This window comes from Haliaeetus albicilla, chromosome 14 (genome assembly GCF_947461875.1).
Source record: "Haliaeetus albicilla chromosome 14, bHalAlb1.1, whole genome shotgun sequence".
NCBI lineage: Eukaryota > Metazoa > Chordata > Aves > Accipitriformes > Accipitridae > Haliaeetus > Haliaeetus albicilla.
In genome coordinates, this window is record NC_091496.1 from 17,367,535 (window position 1) to 17,388,212 (window position 20,678).

At 42.5% G+C, this 20,678-nt stretch overlaps 1 protein-coding gene across 4 annotated transcripts in view; it reads left to right on the forward strand.

Annotated features, from left to right (window-relative positions):
- GRAMD4 (GRAM domain containing 4) overlaps window positions 1-20,678 on the forward strand; it is a 78,058-nt gene that overhangs the window by 3,723 nt on the left and 53,657 nt on the right. For 3 of the 4 annotated variants that reach the window (XM_069801894.1, XM_069801895.1, XM_069801896.1), the window contains exon 2: window positions 15,787-15,873. The exons of the other annotated variant lie outside the window; for it this stretch is intronic. In XM_069801894.1, coding sequence (XP_069657995.1) covers window positions 15,787-15,873 — 87 coding nt within the window. The remainder of the gene's footprint in view (window positions 1-15,786; window positions 15,874-20,678) is intronic. 4 annotated transcript variants of the gene reach the window in all.

A 20,678-nucleotide genomic window follows, 5' to 3' on the forward strand; every position in this document is an offset into this window, starting at 1 on the left:
TTCCAGGATTTATGTGTTTTGATCTTTCAAGTTTCTGAACAAATGCAAGTTTTCTCTTTTCATCTTGTGGTCATTGTCATTGATATGGGACACACACACACAAAACAAAGAAGTTAGCCCTTTTCCTAGGGGATCAGAATTTATTAAAACAGTTATAGTTTAGTGGTGAACTCACCTTAAAATTTAATGAGTTAGTGCTGCTTTTTGTTATGACATAAGAAAATGAATTAAGGAGTCTTTGAAGCCACTTCAGACTTCATAAATATTAACAGGCTCTGCAGTCTTCACAGAAAGGAAGTTCTGGATGTTTTTTCTTCACCTTAGTAGTACAGTTTCTTTTGCACAGTAAGTCTTCTTGCCTTGACTAAACTGAAAGAGCACTTATCGGATGCAAACCAAAAATACCGTATTTGTGGTTAGGAGCGCTCTTGCTGGTTTTCCCCTCCTCTCTTTAACGCCCAATCCTTTTTCCTGGTGCATGCTCTGGTGGCAGTAAATTTAGTTCCATGACATACAAGACCAGGTCTTCAGAGGTGCTTAAATAATTGAAGATGCAGTTTTTTGCTTCTGAGGATAGTGGAAGGTAAAGATTCCCAATGTGTTCAGTTGTGTTTGAAAAATCCTTTCTATTTGCATCTTGGGTCACCATATGTGTTTAATACATGTCTGTGTTAGTGAGGAAAGAAAAACACTGGCTGTGTTTTCTAAACATGCCTTGAGAATACTTAAAATTGTCTCTTTTAGTTTAAAGGCTATGTCTGTATCGTAATGGAAACTGAAACTCTGTTTAGTTGCAGCTTCTTACAAATTCTGAGTTAATGCAGCAAGTTCTTTATGATGGTCTGTGAAGAGCACTTCCCCTGTTCTAGATACACATGTTAACAAGAACACATCAAACGTACTGTAAAACTTGTCCTAGGTGTGTCATCAGTGACTGAAGAGAACTAGTCCTTTTATTTCACAGAATCACAGGCTGGTTGAGGTTGGAAGGGACCTCTAGAGGTCATCTGGTCCAGTCCCCTGCTCGAGCAGGGCCACCTAGAGCCGGGTTGCCCAGGACCATGGCCAGATGGCTTTTGAATATCTCCAAGGATGGAGACTCCACAACCTCCCTGGGCAACCTGTGCCAGTGCTCAGTCACCCTCACAGTAAACGGGTGTTTCCTGATGTTCAGAGGGAGCCTCACATCTTTCGGTTTGCGCCTGTTGCCTCTGGTCCTGTCACTGAGCACCACTGAGAAGAGCCTGGCTCCATCCTCTTAGCACCCTCCCTTCAGGTATTTATATACCTTGATAAAATCCCCCTGAGCCTTCTCTTCTCCAGGCTGAACAGTCCCAGCTCTCTCAGCCTTTCCTCACAGGAGAGGTGCTCCAGTCCCTTCGTGGCCCTTCGCTGAAGTCTCTCCAGTATTTCTGTGTCTCTTTTGTACTGGGGAGCCCAGAACTGGACACAGCACTCCAGCTGTGGCCTCACATTTCCCAGTATTCTGAAAATAAGAAACTTCTAAAGTAAATTTCGAGCGTGTTTTTTTTTAGGATGGAGGTCCGAGGGATCTCTTTTCTGCTGTAAGTCATCGATGCAGCTTCTCTTCCACAGCAGCTGATGTTCCTTGTTAAAAAACCCCAAATGCTTCAGTGTTTTCCTAATCTCAGCAATGCAGGCTTTGACGAGTCTTTTGACCTGTGATTAAGGGATTTATGACTAGGTTTGCTGGCTACACATGCCTAATAAGTGTAATCATTAGATGCTGAGTCACACGGGTACGTGTGTTTCTTGGGGTGTGTTCATAGGGACTGCTGTCTGAAACAGAGCTCGTTTCAGTTTTGAGTGACTGCTTGCTTATGTTTGTGAGGGCACATCCTTGCAGTGGGCTGATTTGGTTCTCCAGCAGCCATCCCAAGCTGCGTTGTACTCCGTCAGGGCTGACCTGCTTGCTCTGTGGGCACTTTCTACATTACTGCGTTTCCCTTGTGACATGCCTGAAGGTGACCATCTGTCTTTATAAACTAAACCAAGTGAAGTTTGGATGCCTCCTTATTCTGCCACACCTGTTTGTATGCTTATATGGGTAACTCTGTAGTCGATGTTAAATATAGAATTTGTAAACAGGGTTTTTATTTTTAGGTCAACGCTTCGGGTGCAGAATAAAACTGTTAGTGTAATGCTGGTAACACTGCTCATGGACAGAAGAGGGACAGGAGAACAAGAAAAAAGCATAAAGCACAAAATACCAATTTAACCTTGGGATTCTCATCAAACTCCATGGGAGAGGATGCTCATTTCTTGCCATTGAGTGTCCCCTCCTGTATATCTAGGTGTGTGTAGTTGGTTAAGAGTTTTTTCAAGGTTTTTAAAGAATATGCAAAATTATGTGGAAAAAGCAGTTAGCAGTTGCTTGCCTGCTCTACGTCCAAATACAATGGTTAATAGACACATTTTAAAATTTCCATAGTACTCCCCTGAAAGTAACTGCACAACATGAGAGGTCTATACTTATCTTAATTAAAGAGAACAAAGCCATGCACTCCATGCTGGCCTGATGTATGCAATTAGTGACTGAGTGCAATTAGTTTCCAACTGCTAAAACTGTCTTATCAGAACTCTGGATAGGACTGTCAGCAGTCTGTATTAGTATCTGGCATTACTGATGCTTGGCATTTTTTACCATGTTGTAAAAGCCACTTGTTCCTTCAATATTCATTTCAGGTATCAGGTTACTTGTATACAGAACACTTCAAATTCACTGGTTTGGAAACCAACCAATTCTCAGAGACTGAAAATTAGTACCAGGTTTTTCAATGAAGGGTACACAAGCATCTTTAGGTGCTCAAAGCAGGGTTTATTGCATAACCTGAAGTTTATCGTTAGCTTAATTTTTGAAAAGTGGCTTCTTCAAGTTAGAAATGTGTATGCAAAAGAGAACTTCTTGAAAGAGTTTTAGCTCTAGAGCTACCTTCAGAAAAAAGTCCTCCAGCCTCTCACTGCGGATTTTACTACCTGAGGCTCCATGTTCCTTCTACATTCAGGAAATGATTTGCCTGTTTTTCTTCCCGTCTCTCTGGATCTCATCTCTGCATTCCCAAGTGTGCACAGTAACTGCATTTTAAAAAAACTTGCTGCACTTTTCAAGGTTAACAGCATGTTGTAATTCCTGGGGAACTGTAGCAGGGCTACAGCAAGGTGTGTGGATTTATAACAGTCAGCAGTTTCAAGCAGAGTCACAGCCATAAGCGATGGGGGAATGTGAAGCCTCTAGAGAAGGATCTCTTAAAACATGGTTTGAAGGACATGTATAGTCCATGATGCTGCATTATGAGCCTGACAAGGATATCTTTTTTTTTTCTTTTCCATCTTGCTTTTGGTAGAGCCATGTGATATCTGCAGCCGTACAGCTTCAGGGTCCTTCCCAGTTATGTTAGGACTGATGTGGGTGTCTGAACCCTGTAATTTACTGTAATTTACTCCAGATCTGAGTCCAGGGAGCTATATAGTTGTGTGCTTCGGGCATACGCTGCTTCCCCAGATGCTCCTGAAGTAGTGGGACCGTGACCAGTAGTAGGTTTTGGAGCACTACCGGTAGTAGGTTTTGTTCCAGGGACAACATGCTGCCAGAAACTGGGTGAGTTTGTGCTTTCTGGGTTGGCTGGAGAGAGTGGCACGCCTAATTTGAGCCTTAGAGATCTGAGCAGCAGAGAAAGGACCAGTCTGAAAATATCCATAACCCCATTCTGGGAGCGAAGGGAACAGTAGCCTGGGCTCTGAGCATGTTGTAAAATGCACAACTATTACAACAAGATACCATGTTGCAACAGGAAAAAAATAGCATGTTCAGCACCCAAAGATGAAATGCTGTGTATGTTCGGTGTGATGTTCCTTGCACTTACATGGCCCTTGGTGAACATGACTTTGGGTACCTGATTCAAAATCAAGCTGCAAGATGATCTGTAGTCCGGGATCCTACCTCTGAACTCACTTTTGGGTTTGGGGCTTTCTTCATATTTCCTCTTGCTCACCTTTTCCCTTGTGAGACAGGGAGTGATGCCAAGGGAGTTGCCTGCATGTACCATCCTTAATCCTGGCTGCTTCCTCTTGCTGTGTGTAGCCGAGAGGTTCAATTTCCAGCGGCTGATATCCTGTTTGTGTGGAGTAAAGGTAGCTGTGAAGTGTGGGACCTGAGAGCAACAAAACATCCAAAGCATCCTTGTGTGACTAGTATTAGGGTGACTTTGGACTGTGATCATCAGATAATAGTAAAAACCAGCTCTGTAGACTACTAAGTCTTGCATCAGCTTGCAAGGATCATGTCATCGGAAGGAGTGGGAATAAGCAGAGTCTGTATAACTATGTTCTTTATGTAGTCTGACTTTTCAAAGCATTAAACCACTTCTAGGCATTATTCCAGTTTGATTAACTTTATGATTCTTTGCACTTCTGCAGTGCTCTTATCCAAGATCTTCATGCTCCTCTTAAAGGCTAATCTACAAAGCAACCCAAAAGATACTGCCAAGTGCCTGAGATCACCTTTTGTAGAAAAATGTAGTGTGCCTTGGTTTTGTGTAAAACCCTGCATCGTCTCAGCAGCTCTATGGGATCGCCTGGGATCGTGCAATGAGGAATGTCCTCAACAAGCCATGGACCATCTGGCTGGACACACTGATCCTTTAAGAGAACTGCCAGCAGCTACAGGGTGCTCTGCTCTGAAGATTTTCTTCAGGTGTAAGAGCTTCCTGGCAACTTGCAGTAATTAAAACTAACATCAAGAGTTTGGAAAACATTGCAGAAATGGGGGCTGTGGTCTCCTCCAGATTATCTGGAGCTAGCCCTGTTTTCAGAGAAATGTTCTGAATATAAACCTTTTGATGCTTATAAAAGGGTCTGGGCCTATTTTGAAGGATTTTGCCTTCCCTCCCTAGCAGAGTTGCTTATGGGACTGCTGAATGTTTGCACATTCAACAGCTCTTATTATTACTTTCAGTTATGGGAATAACCAGCCAAAGTGGGATAGTTCTGACTTCCCCAGAAAACTGTATTAGGAAACATTTTTACAGCAAGTACACTTTTTCTAAAGCTACTTCTGTTTATTTCCTGTTTCTTCCAGTAGCAACCTTTCCCCAGTTTGAGGGCTCTGCCAACAATGATTTCCTCCAACGCTGGTTCACTTATCCCTCTACAACACCACATTGAAAACAAGTGAGGCACAAATACCATTTCTTGGAATATTTTACAGGAGGAATGTGGAGCTCACTTTGCTTAGCAGTTTGAATTTGCCTGGTGAAGCTTTCTGGCCCTTGGTAGTCCTCTGTTAAAGCAGAGCAGGGACAGCATATGCTTTTTGGATAAGAAACAATGACTGGCATTTTCAGTCCGGTTTTCCTGGTGGAATGCAAGCCTGTCTGTATGCAGTGTCTGCTTTGGATTTCACTTCGATGCGTACAACTATCCTGGTTGGAGACCATGAGATCTGTTCAAAACTCATTTTCTGTTTTGTTGTTAATACTTTGAAATTGCGTAAGTATTTTTTTCTTTAGAGATAAGCTTTAAGTGTTAAGCTGTTGTCTGTGACTCATTAGTCTACAGTTGGTGGCAATTTATTGTCTTTGTTAAATCATGGAAAGTCTTTCCATGCGGTTTGTATTCCTTATTGTGTGAAGCGAACTACATCTGTTTATTTTACCCTGAAGGTGGCTTTCTTCTCAGTTGGCTAAAAGCTCATCATAATATTTGAGAGCTAATATGAAAGTATGGCAGACCTCACTCATTGCACAGAAAATTTCGTGTGCGTATTTAACTGTTAGGTGAGTTTTGGAAACACTACATGGGCTGACACAGAAAAGAGCGCGGGTTTGCTTTAAAAGCGGTGATTTGCTCTCTTACTTTCTCCTCCCTTTTCAAAAGCTCCAGCTGAACCAAGTGTTGGTAGTTAGATAGACTGGTGTCTTCTAGAGCTTTTTTTAATTCAGTAATTTAATTGCTATGAAGTTAATACTGCATTCTTGTAAAAGAAGAAAAGTAGGTAAAGACATATACTTACTGGAAACGCTAAGAAGGGGTTGCACCTTGAAGATGACTGTTTGACCACAGATGAGAAACTGTGTTTAGGAGGCAGATGCATTGCTGATGTTTCCAAACTGTGGAGGAAACGCCAGACGCCAACTGTTGAAGTAGATTAGCTACAAGCATGCAGATTTTCTTTCTTACAAGTTGATAATCATTTGAAATAACTTCTTTTTATTTTAAAATAAAGATTAACCAGTAGATTCAACTCTTAAAGTACGAGCTTTTTGCAAAATGCAGTCATAACTAGTGATGTGAATATTGTCACTGGGGCATGGGGGAGAGCCAAGTGGCAAGGTGGAAAGGAAAGCTCGCCTCGTAGCCAGTCTGATAAAGAAAACCCCTTTATTTAAAGGTATTCAATTGAGTGAGGTTTAGTAGTCCTGTCATTCCTGAAGGAAGACGGCTTCTTCCATCTCCTATGTGCTCTTGTATGCACCTTTGTGTAGGAACAACAGTATGAAGTGGTCTGACCTCTTCTGTAGCCTTGTTAACTTATATATCAAATCCAAAGACTTTTTTCCTTACACGTGTGAGCTCTTAGTCAAAGGTCTTAGGGCTGGTTATATACAAATAGGACCCAGCTTTCCAATCTTACTGTTTCTCATGATTCCTGGGCACCTAGAAACATTTCCACTTACTGGAAAACAGTCGTCTAGTTCAGCAAAACTTGCTTTCATGTCTTCTGGGTTGCGTGGCTGCCTCTTCTGAAGGAGAGGTTGTAGCAGGGTGTGCTTCTTAGTCTGCTTGCTGCAATACAGCTCTTGGAGGCCTGATGCCTCTGGTACGCTGCGGGGCATCAAAGTTGAGTGCAGCGATAAAAACTCAGAACAATCCTTGATTAAAACTGCTGTTTAGTTTCTGAAGATTTTGTACTATCCAATAAATAGAAGGGTTTGGCAGGAGTATCGGTAGGATATGAACTATCCCTTCATTGTGTATTTACAGCTTTTCTTTTCACCCTAAAGACAGCCTATCCTGTTTCTTGACATCTCATCTTCCGTGACTTAGGTCTTGCTTAGAACAGACTCCCATTTACAGCCATCCAAAGTCCCTGCTCCAGTTTAGTCACCCTGTCTAGCTCCTGCAGCTGGATAAAGGCCCCAGATGCCTACAACAAAGAAATCCAAAGATGTCATCTTTCTTTTTATCCCCCCCCCCCTTTCAGGAAATTTGATGCTCTGTAGTTTGCTTTTGGGCACGGATGGGAGCCTCTTGGAATCCCTCAAATAATCTGTTATAATGGGGTTTTTAATTTTTTATTTTTTTTTTAAACATTGATGGCAATTATATAAGCCAATCGGAGGTTAGTGGGAGTTCAGTGCTAGCTGGTGGTTCGATCGTGTCCTGCAGTCTTCAGCATGCTTCTGTCATTAATGCAAAAAGCCTCGGAATTCCAAGTTTCCGTGACTTTGAGAGACTGTATCTGTTAAAACATTTGTGTAGTGTAAACAAAAGGCTTTGATATCCCCAAGCCAGAATTTAAGCCTGATTGGTAGTTAAACTTTTAGGATCCTTCTTGAAAAGTGAAATCCATAGTTTAGTTTTTGAAATCCCAAGATTTAAATATGTGATTAATGAAGTAATTGGGAATAAGTTAGAGCTGAAAGACGTCCTGGTTAAGAGACTGACAGAAGTGTCAAAAATGTTGCTCTCTACCTTCATTTTTACTGTTTCCCCCACATTTTTTTAGGGAGTTTTCGGGAGGTCTTTTGGAGGTCTGTGAGTGGTCTCTGGGCTTCAACTGGTGATGTGGCCTCTCTGTTTTGCCATGAGGCACCACTGGCTTCAATTTGGAAAACCAAACCATTTCTTAGGGGCAGTTGGACGAAGAAAGGTGGGATCTCTACAGAAATCTCCTTTGTGAACTTAGGAAGCTTTGAAATGGGCACAGCTGAATTGGTTTTATGGTGGCTTGTTGGGCAGGTGGGTGCATGCAAGGAATAACGCTCACTGTCCCTTCCTTCCCCACCCCAGCTGTAACTGCTCAGAAAGATATACTGTGTGTATATGGCTCTTTTTCTTAAAGTACTTTGACCTTTGAACCTTTATCATTGCTAACCGAAGTATCATCATGGCATAAATAAACCTGTCAGCTCAAGTAGTGTATTTCTGGCCCTCATCCCAGTCTTGGAGGCAGATGTAAATGCCATCCTGTAGCTGGCTTTTAAGTTGCTTGGTCTGATTGAAATGATGACTGAAATAATCTTATTTCTTCTCCCTTGGTTCCTTCACTTCGTTACTAAGTTGTCTGTCCTGCTATCTTTGTGTTAATTTAAATCTATTTCAAGTCTGAAGGCTCAGTGATGTGCCAGGTTGCTATTTACTGTCGTTGGGTTTGTATTATCTTAGCAGCCTGACAGGCTTCGTGGTGTATTTGTGACATTTTGAGACGAGAAAATACTGTTTTGAAATAGAGCATGCAAAAAGCATGGTAGATCAGAGTGTTTGTACAAGCTTGATTAATAAACCGAAGAGCTGATCCATTAAGTGCAAACACCACTGGAGTCATAGGTTACCCCATGTTTGCGATCAAAAAACCAAACTGGCAGAGATTTTTTTTTTTGTATGCCTCTTCCTTGAGTCCAGTACATCCTGTGTTGAAACATGGTGGAAACCTTACTAATATGGCTCTATCAGGAGAGGAGCTGGCTTCTCTTGGGAGAAATGCCACTTAGCATGTAACTGTACTTCGGTGATGCTGCCGACAGCAGGCTCCCCCTCGGTAGCAGAGGGGAGCTGGGTTTGTTGATGTGCCCTGGTTTATTTGAAGACTTGGTCTAAGATATCTCGTTCCAGTTGTTTGAAGCAGCTTTAAAAATGTAGTTGTTAACTCCTGTGGATAATTTTTTTTTGTCATCTGCAGTTATGAGGCAATAGGATATAATAAGCACCATTAAAATGTTAATTTCCTGCAATTATGGCCAAATTAGTAAGAACTGGGCTAGTTTATGGTAATGGCCTCAGCTGGCTGGTTTACTTGTTAGGAGAAGGCGTTGTACCTTCCTTACAGACTATGTAATGCATCATTTCTGTGTTTTCTTGAAAGTATGGAATTTTTTGTTTAGTTTTCCTCAACTCTATGCATGCTTTAAGGAAGCCTCAAAATTGCTCATAGAGTATGGCTGCGTATCTCCGTTTTTCATCCCCGTTCCTCCATCAGTCATGCATGTAGCCGTATATGCCAAGCTGCTGAAGGTGGGGAGCTGAACCGCTCTGTGTGTGTCTGGAGATGAGTGGGTGACAATTGTTGGCCAGAGTTCATGCATGGCGTTGTTGAGTGTCTTGAGCGATGAGTTATTTTGGTTTTGTCTGCACAATGAAATTGGTTTCACGAACTAATAAAATTTGGGAGAAAAGACAAGAATGCATGGGAAACGTAACTGGAGTCATGTGGGTTGGTTGGTTTTTTGGTGTTTTTTTTGTTGTTTTTTTTCCCCCTTTTCTTTCCCTCCTGTGTATTTCCCTACAAGTGTCTGACTCGCAGGCTGTCATTCTTTCCGAGGTTATTCCACTTCCCGGCACAGACCCAGACTGTCGTCCCCCCTCTGTGACTGCTGGCGGGGTGAGGGGACACCCTCTGCTCAGCCTCACCTTCGCCCTTCTCCACCAGTTGCCTCTCTAACTGTCAGACTGCTAAGAGGTATGGCAGCCCTTTCCTGGGCTGGACTGGCTCTACTTAGAGCCCTTAGCAGTATCACCAAAATTGGCTTTTTTAACAGCAGTTGATACGATGTACAGAGGTTATTGGGAAAGAGTGTGGAGGAGATGCCCAGGCTACATGCGCTTCTTGGAAGAATCAGGTTTAATAGCAAAGATTTCCACTTGTTTTTGCTGTCCAAAGCATGTTAAAATCACCATGTGAAATGAAAGATCTGCAGTTATGGCAGAATACCCAGCAGTTTACTAAACAAAAGAGTTAACTTGGAGGATTGTGATTATATTCCTTATGGCCCGTCTAGTTTCTTACAGGGTTGGACACTCTGCTGCCTGGTGTGGCTATACCACCTTGGTTGGTTGGTTTTTTGTTGTTGTCTTTTTTTTTTTTTAAATTCAGGATTACTATTGTAAGCATGGAGTCAAAGAGCAGATATTCTGCCTACTGAGGGAATGCTGCAGTTTGAAATGTGAGGGAACAGAGGTTTGCTCCTGTAAGGGAGATTACCTTGAACGGCAGCGCCTCTCAACCTTAAGCCTACCATTTCACTATGTTAAGAGAAGTCAGTTAAATAGCCAAATTATTTAAACAAGTAATTACAGTTCAGAAATCAAAACTGTCTTCTGGGTACAGTGATTCAGTTCTGTTTGTAGCTAATGTGCCAGCAGTACAGACAGAACTTATGTAAAGGGTCGCACTCTGAAGAAATGGAGGAGGGGTCCGTGATACCTAGAGGACAAGTTTGGTGCTTTCCTGTGTCACGCAACTTCCTCTGCTATTTCCAAACTCTGCTACGTAGAGAAAAAAATCCCTCTCGTCTTTTGACAAGCTGTGTGGGTGGGATGAAGGAGGCTGTTTTCCAGAGTGCTGCTTTCCAGCGGAGCTGCTGTTCACATTTCTGTCAGTCTGGTGGGAGCTTGACCTTGAGTTTTTTATTCTGTGGTAAATTTCAAGGAATAGTTTACATGGCTTTTACAAGCAGCTGTGTAGTACAGACAGTGCCAGAAATGAAGCTGATGCCTGAAGCCAGACTTACTGTATGAAACTTGCTGTTTCTCTGTTACTCCTTCATTTAACTTACTTGGATAAATCCCTCCTTCATGTGTCGTGCAGCATAGCAGTCTTTCACACAGTGTCCTTTTACGTATTATTTAAGCAAGTTTTTTACACAATACTTCATGCCCCTACATTTAGAAGTTGACATGATGAGGAATTACAACACCACAAATTTGCATAATCCACATAGTGTTTTTATTTATTTATTTATTTTCCCCTGCCCTATCTCTTCTGTGCCTGTAGCACCAACTTCAGGAGCGTTTTCAGGTTTTGTTGGGAGGAAGTGAGAAGGGACAGAATGAACAGCAGCACTGCTTCTTGCATGGAAATGTGTGGGATTTGGGGATTATACACATTCTTTGTAAGCTCAAGGCCAGTATATAGGAAGCATATTAAAGGTTCTTAATCATAGTGGTGGTTGTAATTGGCATATGCTAGCTGTATCTTTGTAATTCTTCACATACCAGCAATGTTGAACTTATTTACCCATGAGGGGAAAAGTTAAAAGACTTTTAACTCATCAAAATTATTTTTATGACTGTATGGTGGTTGGAGAGCAACTGGTGTTTGGTAAAATACTCGATTCCTTCCCTCAGCTGTGTCCATCATTGATTTCTGTAGTCAGCACATCTGAAACTCTTGGGTTTTATTGTGTTTTATTTTTGCAACATAGATATTTCAAAGGCTTAATGAATTCTCAGATCAGCAGTAGAATAGTTAAAGCTCGCAGAAGCAAGTTGCAAAGTGTTGTACACAAAATCACTGCATCCTGGGAATCTTCTGCTGCAAACTTGCATCTAGATGGTTCCATGATAACTTGTTACTCGCTTGCAAAGATGATTATGTTGGCTTCTGCTGAATTGTCTCCCTAAATTGAGGGAAGCCCCTCAAAACAGACCATCTTGCTGCACTTTGGCCCTTAGCCTTGTTCTCAGTGAGGTGCCCGGATAGCTGAATGATTCGGGGAGTATGAACATGGCCCTGTGGCTGCTTTGTGAGCAAAAGGGTAGGGGAGTTCATTTTATCATTGCATATGTAACACAGGTCTGTGGTCTTTTGCCTGATAGCTTTAGTAATTCCTTCTGTATAGTCTTGCGATAAGTGAAACGATACGGCATAGGTAGCTTGGCACTGTGGCACATTTGAAGTGTTGCTCAAATGTGCAAGTTGCCTACGCGTGGTGCTGCAGGTGTGTGTTGGTAAGGTCTGGGGCAGGCTTCTCTTTAGCCGTGGGCTGCATGCTCTCAGCGGTGCTCAGTGGAGGTACATGCACTGCATAGAGGTCAGCAGAGATTGGTCAGGCTACAGTCGTCAGCTGTGAGCTGTGTCCCCCTTCAAATGTGTACCTCTTCGTTCTCTTTTTTTTTAAATGAATAGCAAGGTAAAATCTTTGTTTATCAAAAAAAAAAAAAAAAGGAATACATAGTCATTCTTCAAAACTAGACCATGTTATATACCTTTGTTCTGTTTCTGAAAGTTGCTGGGTGAGCTACGAGCAGTCACCCTGAGCAGATGAAGTACTTGCCTGCTGCTGAGAGTCCTCTCAAAGAAATACCTTCTAGGTCCGAGCCATTCTGCATAGACCTTGTAAGGCTGTTCTCAAAGTGTCTTTCTCTAAGCCTGGATTATCGTTCATTTCCACAGTGTCTTTTTTTTTAATTTTTTTTTTTAATTTAAGCGGTACCCCCATTCTTATTTATTGGTATTTATCATCCAAAGATGATGAACATGCATCTGAGATTATGAAAAACACAGTCAGCACCAAAAAGGTATAACTGCACTGGTCTCAATAACTTGTGCTTTTTTTACTTGAAGGGATAGAATTAAAATTCTTCTTCAGGGCTGGTAGGGCTCACAGTTTCTAAACAGTTAGTGATCACTTTCTGTAATAAATTTATTAGTCTGAACAAGATGTTCCATGCTAGTATGTGTACTTCTGACTTCAAATGTTTATTTTAAAGCAGATTATAAAAGGCCAACTTTATTCTGTGTGCTGTGTCAAGCTAGGCTTCTTACACTTCCAGTTGGATGGTGGAAGAGAAGATACATGCAGTGATAGCCTAATCTTACCCTGTTTTAGTGGTGTCCTGTCCTTCCCCCCCATCCATCACCCCCATGTGTCTCTGTTTTTATAGGCAGAAGTTGTGTGCTTGCTTATGGCAGTGCTTCCCCTGTGCCCTGGCTGCTTGCTTGGTTGAAGCCCAGCCAGACCTGAGCTGCCTGAGCCTTCTTGTATGCGGAGGTTCTTGCTGAGCTGGTGATGTTCATCATCTTCTCCATTGGGTCCCCTGACTAGTAGACAAAATTCGGAGTGAGGAAGCAGAACAAAGCCTTTTGTCAATGCTGAGCTGTGACACGCTCTTCCACCATCCTTCAGAGGAGGGACTGAAGCTCTGGTGTGGGACTGATTTCTGAGATGTGCCTCACGGCAGCTTCATAAACACTGTCTTTAGGGTAAGGCTTTGCAGTCGTTTAACCTGATTTAAGTGCAGGTGGCTGCTGTAAAAGGATGCTTTCTCCCTCTGCCCACAACCAGAAACATTTTCTGCGCGGGAGGCATGACAGCTCTAATAGCTTGTGCAACCACGAGTGAGGCTGCATAGCTGTCTGCTCTGATTAGACTGACCTTGCCAGAAAACAAACACAAAAATTAGTTGCATCAGCAATGAACTGATAAACTGCATGAGTGGTTAAGTGATATAAAGGCCGTGGCAGAAATGAACGGGGATGCTCCCTTTGGTGTCAGCCTGTGACCAAGTGGGTTTCAGGCTTGCCTGGGCTGGTCTGGGTTTGGGATGGGTACGCAGCAGGGGAGACCCAGTGGGTGACCGGGAAGGGTGGGGGGGTCACCTGGAGGGTGATCGGCTTTTATTACTATCACGACATGCTGCCCCTTTCACAGGATGTCTGCCAGGCAGAGTAGCTGGCAAACACCAGTGCTGAGCAACCACTTGCTGCCCCATGGCTTGAACGGGTGGCTCCTCCAGTCTGCGTGTGCTGCTTGAGCTCCTCTCTGCAGGAAAGGTCATTTTTGTGTGGGGTTTTTGGTGCTGCCTTTCCAATGGCATAGGAGATGTTTCACTTTTTTCCCCACACAGGTGTCTTGAGAAAAAATGAACTTTATCTTCCTTTTTTGGGAGCTAAAATTCCCATTTTCCCAGTTTACAGAGGAATTAAACAAAGCTTGCTAATTTTAGGTTTCATGATGAAAGAGAGACACAGGTGTGTAGGGTGTCAACATGTTTGTGAAAGGGGTGTGGTTTTGGATGTGTGATGTTTCCAGCGTGCTGTTAAGTGAGGGATTAAGTACAAAATACAAATCCCACAGCTACTCAGCTGAAATAGTCGCTGCCCTCGGTTTCTTTCTTGACACGCTGGTGTGTGGTTTGGGGTTTTTTTTGTGAGCCCCTCCACCCACAGTTTTCCAGTGATGATCAAGCCAAGGCCCCCCCGTTTCAGGTGCCTTGGGCGCCGTCCCTAGCAGTGGGAGCAGCAGCTCCCCCTTCTCCATCTTTCCTTGGAGGGTCGCTGGAGGTGCCACCGCCTCTGGATTGCTGAAGGGCCTGTCCCCAGGTGGTTGAGGGGTTCAAGGGGATGCCTTGCACAGGTCTGAAACTTTGCAGGGACCGAGCAGCTCCTTTTGGGAACCTCCTGCCTTAAAATGTTTGCCAAATATGTGTGAAGTACCCTCTGGCTGAGGCAGGTACAGAAGAGAGTCCTACAGCCCCGTGCCGCCATGTTCTGTGTCTCCCCTCTTCCCCCAGCCCCTCCTGGCTGCAGCAGCCGAGCTGAAGGTTTTGAAGGCAAGTCACTCTTATTGTACAACCCCGTTTTGTCTCCCAGGCAGCTTCATGTTGTGAGCTGAATGACACGTTAGTCTCTTTTGGGAAAAAAATAGATTTTAGTGTAATGCATATTCATGAAGCTGCATTATGGTTGCTGCGACAACCTCACCACTGGCAGTCAAGATCAGTGTGTTGAACTTCTGTCTCCGCTCCTCGTGTTGTACTCTAGCACATGTTACACAGCTTTCCACTTTTTTTTCCTCCCCTCCTCCCCCCAGACACTGGACAATTTAAATTGTTTCAGAGTTGATGCTTAATTAATAGCAGCATCTAATTAAGCCTGCAACACTGAAGCACAACTTCCAGCTCATTTTTGACCTGTGTTAATCGAGTGTTGCTTCTGCCAGCAGTCCGTAATGCAGAAGAGATGATTCTGGTGGGATTTTTTTTTTGTTCAGCTCCCTTTAAACTCAAGGGAAAAATAAACCTGAATTACTAAGCATAATATTTCTCCACACCATAGGTGGCCTAACTGATAACTTCATCTCTGATGTAAAAAAAACCCAACAAAGTCTATCCCACTAGTCTATCCCTGTCTAGTCTAGTCTATACCTAGAGTTTTAAGGACTCCTGACTCTGAAAGGGTTGGAAGCTTTTAGTAGGTGTTACTCAAAACCAGAAAGCAGTTTGTTCTGTATATGCATTACATCATATTATGACCCTGGGGCCAAGGGTGACATAACTGGAGGATGACTTTATGAGACTGTGACGCTAAGGCGGTGACTAATTTCAGGATGAACCTGTGACGTGTTGAGCGTGGGGAGAGCTCAGCTCTGAAGGTCAAGCCTTGCGTGTTTGTTGATGCTGGAAATTGAGGGCACTTGTGCAATGCTTGCAACTTTTGGAGAGTGTTTATAAGCTGCTCTTGGCTAGTCCAACTGGATGTTTGGGCCAAAGTATTGCCGTTTCTTGGTTTCCAATGAGAAATGGTGACATCATTCTCTACAGAGAGCTTAACATACCGCGTAGTCCTGGATGATACAAGTCTCACATGGGCGCCGTTCACGAAAGGGCTGCATTGAGTGAGGTTTGTGTCCCTTCTGCGTGCTTAAGCGTCTTGTTGAGTTCAGCTTAGTGTAAAGTTTTCTTGAAAGGTGCCAACTTCATCTATACAAAACCACTCCCTGTTGCTCAAGAAGAGATGCTGTTGGTAAGGTTTGGCTTTCTTCACAGATGTGAGCCTTCCGGAGAGCAAGCAATTTGGGAGAAGTGTGTGCACAGGCGAAGAAAAGCTGAGCAGACAAGGAGCTCTCAAGTGCAGTCAGTTGATCTTTCTCTGGTTAGTTTCTTAAATATTAATAAGTACAAAATGTTCAGACAGTGACTTGAGATGAGATTCTGTCCATTAAAATGAGAAATTGGGGGGAAAAAAATCATGTAGCAAGAGGAACTTTTTGCACAGAGCAGTATATAGAGCTGGACTGTGAATCTGTTGTAGGCTTAGATGTACTCACTGAGGTTTCCAGTTTTAATTAGGCACGTCCAGAAAAGACTGCTTTTTTTTTTTTTTTTTTTTTTTTTTTTTAGTGCAGGGTACTGACCTTTCCCTGAGTTCCCTCCTCCCTTCTGCATCCCAACCTCTTCCACGATCGTGCAAGAGCAGAGCATGGGTGGAGCAGCGGCAGGAAGGGGTGAGGGCCATGTCCGTAGGAGCAAGCCCTGTACCAAAGTCCCTTCAAACTGCACCAGGCAGGCTGGCTTTTGTCATTCCCCAGCAGCTGGCTGTCTCCTTGCTGAAGCCTCTCTGTAAACGTGGCAGAAAAAGCTGTGCTAGATCTCCTTATGATTTTTATGTGAAAGTTTGGGAAAACTTGATTTTTCTCTACTTAGCATAAGTTTGGAATGTGTGCTTATGTTGGTTTGGGGTTTTGGGTCTTGGTATGTTCATTTAAACTGAACGTCTGACTGTTATTTGGGGGTTAATTGAGGGTTTTCATATTAGGTCCAAATAAAGGAATTTCTTCTCTGGCCCTCTGTAAAAGGAATAAAACCTCAGCCGTGAAGGATTTGCTTTAGCAACTAGACATTAATGGTAATTATAAAAACCACCTTTAAAGATTATTTTAGAGTGGGTTTTTTTTTAAGTGTGGAAAATACAGACTTTTTTCACTAATCAAACCCTGTACACATAAACTGTTGCCTAGTTTTTTAATAGATGGTTTGGGATTTCACAATAACTTTGCAGGCTGCTGTATAATTCTGCCAGTTTGACCTCTGCTACTGCAGCAAGAGAAATAAAAGCCACCTTCTCAAAAACCTGGGTGCCTGAATAGCCTTGTTTGTAAGCATGTTAATGTAAGATAGCCTTACTATGTTAAAACAGAGGACCTGCTAGTATTATTAGATCTGGCTGAGGTGCAACAAAGTTGGACCTAAATCAGTCTTGCAGAGTCAGCGTCTGCCTTACTGTGCTGTGCAGCATTTTCTGTTGTAGCATTGAATGTGGGAAAGATCTCCTGTTGCTTACATTAATGGTAGGGTATTTGTATGCAGAAATAAACTTGATTGGGGAGGACAGATTTGATTTTATGTTGCTGAAGTTAGTAATTTGCAAGCATGATACCAGTCTTGATTCTTATTTATAGCTTGTTTGTTGTATGGTAGTGAGAACAATTATTGTCACGTGTATGACAGTGTTGGGAAATGAGTGTTTACAATGCACAGAGTTAAAATATTTGTATTTTTATTATAATTTCATAATATTTCTTTATGGTTAGTTTGAGAGCAGAGGGAGATGTGGGTCTGCATTTGCACTTTGAGCTGTGCATGTGCAAAACTGCATGTTGGTTTTGATGTTGCTGGTATGGGGAGTTACTAGAAACAGCCCGAAACTTAGAGCTGAACCAGCTGAGTCCAGGATGTGGATGGGTAGTAGGGAGAGGGTAAGGGGATGAATAGCTATGGTGGTGAAGCAAATGTTTTGATATTTAGTTCCTATATTTTACAATAAATCTAAGTCTAGATCAGATTCTGGTCTCATGTTTTACAAAAGCTTCCTCAAGCTTATCTAAATTTGACCCGGGTCACTTGGAATACAAAATCTGTGAGAAGCTTTTTTCCTAGTGAGCCTGAAAGTGCCGAAATGTTGCCATATTTATTGATCTTAATCTAAAAAAAAAAAGCTGCTAGTTGCAAGAACAGCTGCTGACATAAAAAGCCTGTCTTAGATCGTACGTTTGGCTGGAGGCCAGATGATGAGTTTCTATAGGAGTTTGTTGGCAAGCTTAGGTTTTTGCTTAGGTTAATGTAATGTAACTGTAAGTAATCTGAGAGCCTGGTACACTCAAAACAATTTTTAGACAAAATGATCTTATTATTTTTAAATTATAACTGAGCAGATACTTTTATATAACAGCTTCTTGTACTTAAAGCACTTAAAAATGCCTAGAAACATGATTCTTTACTGTTTCATCTTTTAATGGTCAACCTACTGATTAATACTTTAAAAATACTGACACTGATGATGTCTCTTTTTGCTAGCCTCTGTGTTACAGAATTTAAGCTGACTCTGTTCAGTGGAGTGATCTATTAGGGCTTTAAAGAAAGGTTTGCATTTTTAGAAGACCAGGTAGTAACACACTTAAGGATAGGTACATCAGTTTTACTAGTAACAAAATACTGTAAATGTGTTCGTGGGTACATCTGTTGGCCAGGTTTTTCTGTGACCAAGGGCTGAAATGCATGAACCATCCTAGGAGGAGGCTGGAGTTCAGGATTTTGTGTTCCCATATGGGGTCCAACCCAGGCAGTTACACTGCTGGGCCTTTTCACTGGCCCTGTGGGTCTTTCATTTGTCATTGCCTGAAGGCAAAGCTTGAAGAGAAGGGTTGGAGATTGCTCTGTCTCAAGATGGTTTTGTTGCCTCTCACTTCTTTTGTGTGGTAAGTGAATGTGAATCCACTCTAAGGGGAAAACTGAATTCAGATCTTGAAATGTCCATTGAAGTGCTGTATATGCCAGGCTATAAAAAGAGGTCCAGATCCAGCCCTGCTCTTTGGGGAGCAGTGGATAAATGTGGCTTTAACAGGAGAATGCTAGGGACTCCTGGTTCCACCCAGGACAGCAATGTTCGTCTGCAGCCTTAACTGCTCCACCTGTGAGAGGGTTGGAGAAGGCTTGGGATGCATGCTTGTCCTCCACTGGTAGGGGCTGATGAGCGCTGAGCAGGAAAGGATAGCACTCTACCATCCTTATTTCTTCATGTAGCTGTGTCATTACCAGTGACGGCATGGATGGTGAGCAAATGGAGTTTGGTTTACAACTGCTTTGCTGTAGGCCTGACTTACATGGTATGTGAAAGTGGTTGAACATAGATGGAGATCTTTGAGATGGGAGGGAGCGTGATACAATTGTGCCAGTGCTTATCAGGGGTTTAAACTTCCCTGATAGCATTTGCTCTCTAGTTGCTATTAGTAGTAGGGCCTAGAGATATTTCTGGATGTGATAGCTGACAAGTTTCTTCATCAAATAGTCCATGAATGAGCAAGAAGTGTTGCTATTTTAAACTTAGCTTTGACAAGTAATAGAACTTCAAAGAAAAGCTGTTATTGGAAAATAACCTTGGTGTAAGTTACTGCAAGTGATTCTCTTTAAGTGAAAGATTAAACACAGGGCTGCAACTTTAAGCATCTCTGATAAAGGAAGAGTTTTGTGGGTTTTTTTGCCAGCTGCACTATAGGGGATTTGTATTGGTTTCAAACTTAAATGTTTAAGTGAAGGGTGCTAGTAAACCTTAGCAGAGGTGCAAACTAAGGCAGATTTTGAAGGGAACGATCTGGTTTGAACTTGGTGTGAACAGTCACTGCCAAAGTGTTAGGGTAAGCGGAGAATCCGCAGGGAAAGACGAAGAGCTCTGTTGAAAAGAGGTTTGTGTTCGGAGGTGAGAATTACCTCAAGTGCAAAGGCTGTGGGAGCCAGCAGCAAAAGGCTCTTCCTTCTTGCTCTTTATTTATACTCCTGAACTGACGCATGTCTAGATCTGTCTTTGCTTTTTCATTTCACACCAGTGCCTGGGATGACATGCCATGAAGCTAAGCATGTTTTTTAATGAAGAGGAGGGCAGTGTTGACCATGGGGAAGAAAGGATAGTAACAGCAACAAGTGCCTCAAAATAAATTTTTACCCTTGCAAAATCCATTTGGGAGAGCATTGCAGCACCCTCCAAATGGAATGCTCTGAGCTGAGGCACAGAGTTTGTAGCAGAGAAAGTTAGAAAGTTGCGGCTGGTTTGTTATAAACTGCCAGAGCAGTAGCTTGCTGGAGTGGCAGGATCAAGGAACTAACTTCCCACCTCCCCAGTCTTCTGCAAAAGATGGAGCTTGGGACCTTTGATGTGGAGTGTGGTACACGTAGAGCATTGAATTGGACCGATTTGGCAGGTCTGGTTTGAATCAGAAGTTGTACAGTGCAGTGTCTTGGAAAGCTACCATTACAATGAGTTTACATACGTTAATTAAGCTTTCTTCTATTGTCTTTTAAAAAGCAAAATGCTTCTCCCTGTATGGTTTATGATTTAGAATTTAAGTACTGCTCATGTCAAATACTGTCTCTGGAAGTGAAATGTGCTGGGCATTTCTCATTCCTCTGGAGGCCGGGGCACCTGCAGGTTCTGCAAAAATACTGGCTGTGCTATTTCTCTTACAGTAAAATGTGAAAGCATCACTAATAAAGTGATTTGCCTTTGTGTCTCAAAGGGAATAATAAAAATTGTAAGTAGTGGTAATTTTAAGGATTTGGGCAGTACATTTGAAAGTGGTTTATAGGTGATTCCAACAATCTCTAGCTTTTGGTGGGATCTTGTGCGTGGATCTGTCTGGTGGTTTTCTTCAATAAACCCTTGGTACTTTCTGTTTTCTTAGCCTGAAGCAGTAGGGAGGTACGATAGACTCCTGACTCCTTTGCTCCAGTTTTTCTGGGATTTAAAGATTGGTTGTGAAGCTTAGTGGATTTTCATGTCTTTGATTAGAAGCATCAGCATTTTGAAGAATGTGGACTTATCAGCTAAACGTTCTTTTGTTTCAAGTAACCTGTTAGGAACTGACTTCCTAATCTTTCTCTGGAGTGCA